At 35.8% G+C, this 11469-nt stretch overlaps 1 protein-coding gene across 4 annotated transcripts in view; it reads left to right on the top strand.

The window, feature by feature from the left end:
* Positions 1-8344, top strand: part of LOC140770521 (uncharacterized) — a 30712-nt gene extending 22368 nt beyond the window's left edge. For 3 of the 4 annotated variants that reach the window (XM_073111755.1, XM_073111747.1, XM_073111762.1), the window contains exons 4-6: positions 5240-5435; positions 5951-5984; positions 8035-8344. In XM_073111755.1, the coding sequence (XP_072967856.1) occupies positions 5240-5435; positions 5951-5984; positions 8035-8090 (286 nt within the window). In that variant the 3' untranslated portion in view covers positions 8091-8344. The remainder of the gene's footprint in view (positions 1-5239; positions 5436-5950; positions 5985-8034) is intronic. The other variant, XM_073111771.1, reaches the window with a different exon arrangement.
* The last annotated feature ends 3125 nt before the right edge of the window (positions 8345-11469 follow it).

Here is an 11469-nt window from a genome sequence, read left to right on the forward strand (position 1 = left end):
CTCTTTACGTCCGGGCACCCAAAGATTCTCTTTCACTACTGGAATTTTCTGGACAGTAGTAGTAACCAACGAAAAAGTAGAGATTGAAGAAGAGAGGTTTAGAGAGGAAGTAGAAGAGATTAGAAAAGAATCTTAAGACAGAGTAGGAGAAAGGGAGAGAAAGAAAGAGAGAGAGATAGAGAGAAGAAGAAGACCACATGGGAGAAAGTGAGAGATCTCAAATAAATCTTGTTCCAACTTGTCCTTGTTTCTCATGCAATAACCCTTAAATAGGTTAGCAACTTTGATTCTAGCTGACTCTAATAGGAACTTATTTCCTAATAGAACTCTAATTGATTATCTTACCTAAATTGACTGACCCAATTTAGGTAATAAATCAATGTGGATATCCCCCACATATATACTTACCATAACTATCAATTGAGATTCTAGTAGGAATTCATTTTCTAATAGGATCCTAATTGATTAAGTCTTAACTAAATTGACTAACCCAGTTTAGGTAATAACTCAATACGGACATCCCCCGCATATAGGCTACCATATCTGTCAATTGACTAATTCAATTGATTATTCGAATTAAAAATCAACAAATAGACCAAAATTGGACTCAATTAATTCTATTTTGGTCAAATTGAAGATGATGCCCACATCAATTCCCTGTGGGTGGGAAAAATCTCGACTCCGATGAGATAGCCTCCATATATTTCTGGTATAGATCTTCTCGTAGTCATTCATCTTCTTCGATCCAGCTAGCGTTAGAAATGGAGCGATCTCGCCATCGAACTAGATATCGTCGATGTGTACCCCGTCGTGTTTTGGTCTCACACACATCAAGTATATCATCGATCTGGTCAGTATCTGTCGACTGCTCAAAATATAGTGAGCTAACATCTGTCTGTTGCATTGGGCCTCCATGATATGTGAACAAATTAGCAACATTGAAGATCGGCGAAGTAGACATCTTGGATGGAAGTTCTAACAAATAAGCATTACTTCCCAACTTCTGCAAAATATGAAAAGGGCCAAACTTTCTCCTGCTTAGCTTGTTGTACATCCCAACTAGAAATCTTTCTTTTCTAAGGTACACCATCACAAAGTCACCTACGGCAAAATCTTTCTCCCTGTGGTGTTGGTTTGCTGCTTCCTTATATTTGTTTGTAGATACTTGCAGCTTTTCAAGAATCTCTTGGTGCACTTGGTGAATTCTTTGAACATAGGTTTCAGCATCAGCACTATTTCTTCCATTATATGGTATTGGGGTTCTATCAAGGTAGTGGGAAATAGGATGGCCATATATACTCTCAAAGGGTGATTTTCCAATGGATTTATTAATGGAACTATTGTAAGCAAATTCAGCTTGAGAAAGAACTAGATCCCACTAAGAGGGTTTCTCTCCAGCTAAACACCCCAATAGGTTACCCAATGATCGATTAACTACTTCAGTTTGACTATCTATCTGAGGATGATATGCACTACTATATTGTAATTTAGTACCCAGTTTAGACCATAAAGTTCTCCAAAAATGACTCAAATTTTGTATCCCTATCTGAAGTAAATGATTTTGGAAAACCATGTAGACGAACTACTTCTTTGAAAAACAAATCTGTTATGCGAGATGCATCATATGATTTTTGACATGCAATGAAATATGCCATTTTAGTGAATCTGTCAACAACTATAAGAATTGAATCAATTTTACTCATTAAAACATATACTTAGGGTAATTTAGTCATGTCATGCTGGAATTTATTCTTTTCAAGAATTAACATGGTTTTATTGTCAAGACTTACATGGTCTTTTGTCTCTTGTTTTCTAGGATATGGTGCATCCCTTTGTGGATGTAAAGTTACTTGTACATTGTCCTTAATAAAAGTGTATGTATTTTTCTCCCCATCATGCATTATCTTCCTATCATATTGCCAAGGTTGACCTAACAAGATATAACATACATCCATAGGTACTATGTCACACCAAACTTCATCCTTATATGATTTACCAATTGAAAATTTAATTAGGCATCTAGTTGTAACATGAACTTCACCCCCACCTTTAAACCAAGCAATCTTATAAGGTTTATGCAACTTATCAGTTTTCAGATTAAGCTTATCGATCATTTCCTGAGCAACAAATTTTTCTGTACTTCCACTGTCTATGATGACTGAACATAATTTTCCATTCGATGTGCAAGTAGTGCGCAAGAGACTTCGCCTGAGCCACATATCCTCATGTGGAGCCCTTGGCGTTAGCATTACACGATGCATGACTAGTAATTGGCCTTCAGTATCACCAATTGCTTCATCTTTAGAGATGTTATCTTCTAATTCATTCTCATGTTCATTTTGACCTTCATCATTAGTTAACTCATCTTCTTGTTCAATCAAATTAGATTGGTGTGTAAACTTTCTTAGAGGACAATCAGATGAACGATGACTAGGTTGCCTACATTTAAAACAAATTAAGGGTGTAAGTCCTAATATACCTCTACTCTTAGCATATACATCAGAATTAGACTGAGGAAGGACTATTTGTGTTAATTTTGGTGGTTCCTTCCCAACAACTTGCATCTTAGTTGTGCCTTTATCTGAATCAATTTTACGAAACCCTTGTCTTCTAAGTTTAGCTTCAGCCTTTGTGGCTTTGCTATAAGCTATGTCAAGGAGCAAGGCATCACACATGGTTAACTCATCTTGGATTTGAGGTCGCAACCCATTGGTGTAACGGGCAACCTTTTGCTCTTCACTTTCTTGTAGTTCATTTCGTGCAAGTAAAGAATAAAATTCTTCAGTGTATTCTTGTATAGTTTTGGATCCTTGTCACAAATTTTGAAGCTTTTGGAAAAATGTTTGTATATAATCAATAGGTACAAACTTTTCCCTAAACTTTTCTTTCATACGGGTCTAAGAATTAATTTTATCTTTTACTTTTCTGATTCGATCATTTTGGATTTGTTTCCACCAAATTAACGCATGACCTTTCAATTTGAGGCTAACAAATTTTACTTTTTTTGTCTTCTGGGATTTCTTTCCATTCAAAAAATTGGTCTATATGGTCGATCCAATCCAAAAATTCATCAGGTAATAATTGCCCTTCAAATTCGCTAACATTAATCTTAATTCCCTGATCCCACCTATCAACAGACCTATGTCTCATGTGATGTGCATAATAATTCCTATCATCATCACTTCCTATATCTTGGACAGAAGAAGTGTTGCCTTGTCTAGATGCTTTAGGAATATTCTCTGGTTGTGGATTGACTTGGATGTTACCTAAGTGTTGTAAAATTTGATCCATTCCTTGTTATAGTTGTAGAATTTGATGTTGTAATTGGGTGACATCTTCTCTAATATCAGTTGTGTTAAAATTTGCATTTGACATGATTCCAAAATAAGCTAGACAGATAAAGAACCTTTTTTTTTTTTTATAGAAAAGATGCTAAACTATATCTATATGCAAGCAAACCCAAGAAAAGGAAAACTTGCTCTGCTACCAATTGATGCAAATCTAGTATGAATGCAATGTTTTGGAGAACAATCGACCCAAACAAGTAACTAAAGAAAAATATAGTAAACAATAACTGATAAGAAGTTAATTGATTTGATCACTACTAGATGGAAGGAGAGAAAACCACTCAGATAAGACAATAGCTTCCTCAACTCTCAAATAGGTACGTTGATAGTAGAAAGGCCTAAAATATGGTGTAAGGAAAGACCTTAGAGTTATAGGTTTACCAATAAATGGAATAGTAGTGCTTTTACTTTGAAACCAAGTCCTCCTCTTCACGTCTGAGCACCCAAAAATTCTCTTTCACTACTGGAATCTTTTGGACAGCAGTAGTAACCAACGAAAAAGTAGAGATTGAAGAAGAAGAGAGGTTTAGAGAGGAAGTAGAAGAGATTAGAGAAGAATCTTAATACAGAGTAGGAGAAAGGGAGAGAGAAGAAGAAGAAGAAGAAGACGACTACAGGGGAGAAAGTGAGAGATCTCAAATAAATCTTGTTCCAACTTGTCTTTGTTTCTCATGCAATAACCCTTAAATATGTTAACAACTTTGATTCTAGCTGATTCTAATAGGAACTTGTTTCGTAATAGGAGTCTAATTGATCATCTTACCTAAATTGACTGATCCAATTTAGGTAATAAATCAATGTGGACATCCCCCATATATAAGCTTACCATAATTATCAATTGAGATTCTAATAGGAATTCATTTTCTAATAGGATCCTAATTGATTAAGTCTTACCTAAATTGACTAATTCAATTTAGGTAATAACTCAATACGGACATCCTACGCATATAGGCTACCATATTTATCAATTGACTAATTCAATTGATTATTTGAATTAAAAATCAACAATTAGACCAAAATTGGACTCAATCAATTCTATTTTGGTCAAATTGAAGATGATGCCCACATCATTCTCTCATGATTGCTTAATCCCAAAATAATCTAATTTTTGAATCCTAATCATAGTTTGCATAGATTTTGAGATGCCCACCATTGTTTTCCTTTTTTCTTTTCTTCTTTTTCTCTTCCCCTCCATTCTCTCTCCTCATCCTTCTTTCTCTGGTACAAATCCCTTTCTCTTTTTTTTTTCACTCTCTCATATTATCTCTCTCGGGTACGGCACTGTAGCAATAGTGCCGACCCCTCCCTCTTTTGACTTTCCACCAGGTTTTTTGCCTCCCTTTTATATATATATATATATATATATATATAATAAGAGTCCTATTAAAATAGGGATTCTAATCTAAAAAAGTTAATTCGATTTTATCCAAATCCTAAAGGATAAAACTAGATCCTTCATTATCTAAATAATTATCTTTATTTATTTGAAATTCTGGGTTGTTACAGCCTGTCAGTCACCCTAGACCTTAGTGATGATCTAATAGACATGATTATATCATAAATGCTTTGATCAAGAAATTTGGATACGCCTCTTAGGAATTGAAGGGCCATAACTATTTAACAACTCTTATTTGGCTTAGAACGGGTGATGTTATTTGCTCATCCAATATTTCTTCTTTTCTTTTCTTTTCTTTTTCAAGATACTTGCAAGTTGGAAGATGCAAGCTTTCTTTACTAGAGGACAGTGCCCTTTCATTTGTTACTATATGCTGTTGTCAGACATGGTTAGAAATCCTTGTATCTTTATTTATAATAAGTTTGGCAGTGTCTGCAGTATTTGGTTCCTTTTGTGATCTGGTTCAGTAGATAACTTCAGGACACTGTCATTGCAGTCGTACCTTCTTGTCCATCATTGGTGGAGTTGTTGCTGGAATTTGGGGATTCACAGGCTTGACAGGCTTTGTTTTTTATTTCCTGATAATGGTAGCTGCATCAATCGGACTGGCAGCGAAGGCAAAATTCTCTGTCCACAAATACGTTGATTCTTGGAACAGGATTATAGTTGATGGATTTCTGGGTGGTCTCATGGTATGCTTTGATGCTTTATCTTTTAGTGTTAGATTCTATTATAGTGATTCAAGGATATGATACTCGAATTTGAATTTTGTGGTGTTCTGGTTATAGTTTCTTTCACAAGTATCTGTGCTAGTCATATACCCAATCAACTAATCCAAAGAAAACTGTTAAGTTTGCTACGAATAAGGATATTCATTGTTCTTAGCTCTTTCTAGAAGATTACAGCCTTGTCAGTCAGTAGAATTCTTTAGCTTATTGTATGAGATAACAAACTTATATAAGATTAAATGCTGAACATCCCCTATTAGTATCCCCAGAAGAGATCTTTGATTGTTTCATTTCAGGTAATATTTAGAGTTCCTTCTTCTAGTACTCCTTAGAAGTTACCTGATCCATTCTGATTTGTTTAACTGTTATATCTTTATATACCCACACGTGTTTTTGCTTGACACTGTGATAATTAATTTTTCTTCTATTGTAACTTCTTATTGTACATCTCTGACATGATTGTAATTATACTTTTGCAGTCATTCGTGCTGTTTTGGACGTATCCTTTGATCAGTATGAAGCTTATGCTTTTCATTTTTTACACTAATTTTTTACATAGTTCCATATTTTACACCATCGCATGCTAATCAAATTTGGTAACTTATCTCTGTTTTTCTTAAAATAGTAACCTGCTTTGATGGGTAATTTAGCGTGCGTATACAATATTGTAAGTTCATTGCTCAGTTTTTCACCGTGACAAATTTCTCATTGCTATAGATGCTCAACCCCGCAGCTCTTCTTTACTCCATTTAGACTGTTGTGAGGCCTTGAATCCCATGTTTCAGTGATCTTCTCGTCAATGCCTCGATTGACACTTGCATGGCACGTTGTGACGCAAGGATTGAAGCTTCTGTCGTGTTCATCATCTGGACCAGATCTATAGATCTAGGCATCCTATGTGGTGAAGCGATCCTTGGTGAGACGGGACTCGAATAAGTCTAAGTCTCCTCGAGTTTTGACGCTTCCATAGAGATGCCCTCGTGTGGTTGTGAAGCCATGGATTAGCAAGTTGGCGTGGTGGTCTAAAGAATGCTTGCTATGATACCACTTGAACCCGACTCGGAGGGTTGATCTAGGTTAGTCGTAGAACTGCTGGTCCGCGCATCGTGGGGAGAATCGCCGAATGTTCTTACGTTGTCGGAAAATAACGAAACTAGATGGATTCGCTTCGTAACTTGTCAATCTACGTCTCTAGTGTCTAGGCTCTTTTCGGATTTGGACTCTATTTAGGTCTGATCTGGATGGAAGGCTGATGGTGTTGGTGGCAGTTGTGGTGATTATGGTTTAGAGGGCAGCAATGGTGGATTGGCTTGTATACGGTGATGGAGACAATGTGGAGGCTTAATGATAGTGGTGATGAATAGGTAGATCAATATTTTAGAAAAGAAAGGAGAGAGAAGTAGGCCAGCTCTACAGTACCAGAGGGATCGATGGTTGAAAAGGGAGGAGAAGCTTCGGCCTGTAGGGGAGGAGAGTGTTGGCTTGGCTTGAGATAACGTGAGGGAGGCTAGGGTGGATGAAATAGAGAGATAGAGAAGGGAGTGAAAGAGATAGAGGTATTGCAAATATTCTTTGATATCGTAGGTTAGGTTGCTCTCCACATTTATATAGATGCTAACGAGGGAGGCTAGGGAGGAGAAATAGAGAGATGGAGAAGGGAGTGATAGAGATAGAGGTATTGCAAATATTCTTTGATATCATAGGTTAGGTTGCTCTCCATATATATATAGTGGTTGACCTTAAACCGACTTAAATTCGGACTCCTACTAAACTTCAAGTAATTTGACTAAACCAATTAATCAGCTTGACTAGACTAATTAATCGATTTAACAACTCCAGTTCATAATTAGTAGGTACCTGAGTCTAGGACTCAACCAAAATAGTAGGTGCTAAAATAATAAATGACTAATCTATGATAAATGAGGCCGATCTTGTGAACCCATTGTCTCATGAAGTGGTTCGATCTGACTCGGATTACATCACAACAATAGCAACCTAATGTAATATATTAAAATTAGTGTGTATCTTTTTCAACTTGGCATCCTGAAGGAATTTGAGGATTTACATATATAACTTAAATTATATCTTAAACCTTTGTGTTTTCTCTATGTCAGAAGATGGATGATTCTGGTAGAATGGTGATAGGCCATATGTAATCAAACAATGCCTAATAGATAAACAGATAGTATCACAGGGATTTGAAGCAAATACGAGACTCTTGTTTCTGGATCCCAAGTTTATAAATCAAAGTCCAACAGAAGAATTAGGATCTGATTAAAGTTACTAATTAAGTATCTCCGAGGTGATTTAGTTTTCAGAGTTCTTCAGTAAGAATTTTCAAGATAAGTACTGTTTGTAGTCTCATGTAAGCCACTGATACAAAATTCTCAGTATTAGTCTCGCTTACAGTTCATTGCTTGCAATTTTGATTTACATTTCTTCTAAGACTTCAATGAATAGACTCGACCTGACCTGTCACAGTTATTTGATATTTCTGCACTGATTTAGTTACAATAATATCCCTTATATTTTATTTTTTTGAGTTGATCTTTAACAAATACAGATTTGCTTATGACATTGTTCACATATTCTGAGGGAGGAAAGTTGTGCTCATGCTGAAAGCTTTTGTGGAGCTGAGATGTTCTATTTTCTCTTTTCATTACTGTCAAACCCTTACCATGTTCCCAGAAAGCCTTGTTACTTGCTGAGCTAATACTTTCATCTTGTGAGGAAGAGAAATAATTTACTTTGTGAACAAGTTTGACTTCTCTATTGACTTTTAGGACTTTATGACCATTGTTGTTTCTTAGAAGCTCTTGTTGTTAATGTTTTTATTGAGATTTGAGAAAGTTGCTGCTTGGTTGAACACCCAACACTGGGTTGTGATTGGTATTGTGTGGACATTCTTCTGTGACTTATTATGTTTAAGGCAGAGCTCTCTCTTTTTGAGATGTTAAAATATTTGCTCTCGTTAGGTCGAGGTCTGACTTTTTCCATTTTTTATTTCCGAGTGTGCCGTTGCCTTTCATGCTGTTGGTAACGAGATGAATGGGCATCCAGACCCTCGTTTGATCATAGAAGAAAATTTCCCTCAAGAGTTATTTATATTTGAACAGAAATTTTGATATGAAACAGCTTTCATATCAAGGAAAAGAAGTTCGGGTTTCATGAAAAACTGCATGGATCCATCCATATCTGAAATTGTATTAGACCCTTGGAACATTCAAGTTACGTAGATATTCAGAATCCTTTGGTTACATTACTATTTTTGGAAATAGTCATTTGCTGAGGTCAGGATTTAGGATATTTTGAAGTAATCTTTACTGAGTAATGCCATTAACTTCTCATGAAGAGACAACAAATAAGAGTATACAGGGAAGCTATGTGCCCAAAGCAATCATGGATCAATGGATAAATGAAATCAAGTCTGACAACTGGTGTGACTTTTCATATATTTTCTTTGCCTTGTACAAAAGAACGGAAAGATCCTTGATTCAATCGAAAAATCAACTTAGAAATATAATAGGTGAAAGTATGGGGATTTTGCAATTGTCCTTTTCTTTTATCATTTAAGAATCTGAAGGTTACATATGGGTTAGAAACTTGCTGCAAGAGTTGTACATTCAAATTGAATTAAGTTGTTAAGCGCTATTAAATTACTAAATAATTTTTTTCGTAATAATTTTTTGAGGTTGGAGTTGATCATTCGATTTTAATTATAAGGAATGATAAGTACCAACTCTACTGGAGTTGGTTACTAAGATTTCATAGTTGTTTAGTAGGAGCCTTTTGTAGTGGAAGGCCTTCTCCTACACAGAGAATATAAAACCTAGAATAAAGCTTCCCTTGACCGGGGGAAGTTTTCTTCAAAAAAAACACTCTTAACTACTCATAGCCATAGATGCCCTCAGATTTAGGGTGAGATCTATCTTCTGCATTAAATATGTGCACCTTGTTCTTGACCTCAATCCAACTCCAACTAGGAACTTTGCTCAATCCTCTGTTCCTCACCACCCTCTGCTAAGTTCTCTAATCTAGTGGTCCAGCCCTACCAAAGAGATCAAACCCACATGCATAATGCTCCATCCTAAGTGGAATTTCGTAGCTTGATTTCATTGTTTTTAGAAACTTGGATTTCTTCTACTAGATGGCTAGACCCATGTGACTGCATGCAGAAATTAAGCCGACAAAAGTTATGTGATCTGGTGGAACCTCCAATTCTTGCATCTCACCGAAGAGATGAAGTGCAATCTGCGCTCGCCGATGTTGTGCATAAACCAAAAATTATTAAATTCCATGTTACTGAGCTGCCTTAGTGCTTCGTTGAAAGTACTTCTTGCATCGTCAATGAAGCCGATACATGAACACCAATGAGCTAGCTACAAGATCATTTGAAAACCTGAATTGGGGATTAATCCGTGGAGTTCTTGACCCAATTGAATGATAGCCAAATCTAAGGATGACGGGAGTATGGCAGAAAATGCATGGTGGTCAATATTGAGACGCACTGATTGCATTTCCCCGAAAAATTTCAATGCTTCCTCAATTAGCTTCTGGTTAATATTGGTTTCCATGAGACACTATGTAAGAATTTCTTGAATCCAAAAATAGGATCAGATGAATTATGTAGATATAATTATGAAGATATTAAAAATATTAAAACTAATCTAAATTGACCGTCATTGCCGTTGACGTCAGAATGAAGATGTAGAAGATGGTTGGGAACTTCCAAGGGATGGTTTTCACATTTTGTAATTTCACACTGATGGGTTACACGAACTGAAAATATATATTTATTAAAACCACCCTTAGGGATCACAATACAATAAGCTTTATTGTCACAAGCTCATCAATTGTGGTAAGGGCTTCCACACATTTAAAACCATATCATCTTAATTATATTTCTAAAACTCATAATAAATTTAAACTTATAGATCAATTGAGTATGGGGTACGTGCATATCAATTGGTATGATAGAGATCTAATGGTTAAGATCCTTAAGGGTATAATAGAAATGCAAAAAAAATTAAAAGGTTTTAGAAATGCAAAAAAAATTAAAAAGTTTTACCCGTTCAATAGGTAATCATTTATTTTTAATATATAATTTCAATTATTTGTCTCCTTTCTAGAATAGCATTTTTTGGAGGCTTCTTTCTGCTTTCTCTCTATGTAACTTTGAAACCAAACCTAAGCATTAGAAAGAAAAAACACACCACTCTCCATTCTCATCCTTCCCACAACGTTCTCTCTCCCACTTTTTTCGATCTCAACTAAAGGTGTAACACTTGCCGCCAAATACACGTGTTCCTCACGTTGGTAGAATCCATATGATTTCCACGTAAATTGTTGGTTAATATTCCTATATTTCCACAATAATACAAATAAAAGAGCTTATAACACTATAGGTTACAACAAACCCTAAAATATGTATTAGAGTAAACTATATAATAGATACTATGAATAAAAAATAAGTAATATGCTATGAATGAGCATATAAGCATGTCCTCGATAACATTAGATGTATGGTAGATATCATATCATGAGTGACTAAGAATACAATCCTCGCCAATATATAAATAAATCTCCATATCATATTATCATCGTAACACTCTTAAATATAACACATATGATGTATGCCGACCATAACTATGCTATAATGTCAAATGTAATCAACCATATTTAAAGCATGACATACACCTATATATATATAATGATAATTGTAACAACCCCACCCAGCACAGGCACGTGCACGCCCAAGGGGGATTCACCGATGATGACGATGACTTCACTAGCCCGACTATGGCAACAATGATCACGACAACAATCGAAAAGGACAGGAGAATAGTGGAGGGAGAGGGATGATGCGCCGAGTTCTCCTCGAGGAGGAGAAGAAATAAGGGGAGAGAGAGACGGGGGTCCATTATTCTTTTTAGGGAGGTGTTACAATGAGTCCAAGTACCAGGTGTTGACCATACACAGTGGTCTAGTATAATGATAT

Source organism: Typha angustifolia, chromosome 2 (genome assembly GCF_048772165.1).
Source record: "Typha angustifolia cultivar Huaian chromosome 2, ASM4877216v1, whole genome shotgun sequence".
Taxonomy (NCBI): domain Eukaryota; kingdom Viridiplantae; phylum Streptophyta; class Magnoliopsida; order Poales; family Typhaceae; genus Typha; species Typha angustifolia.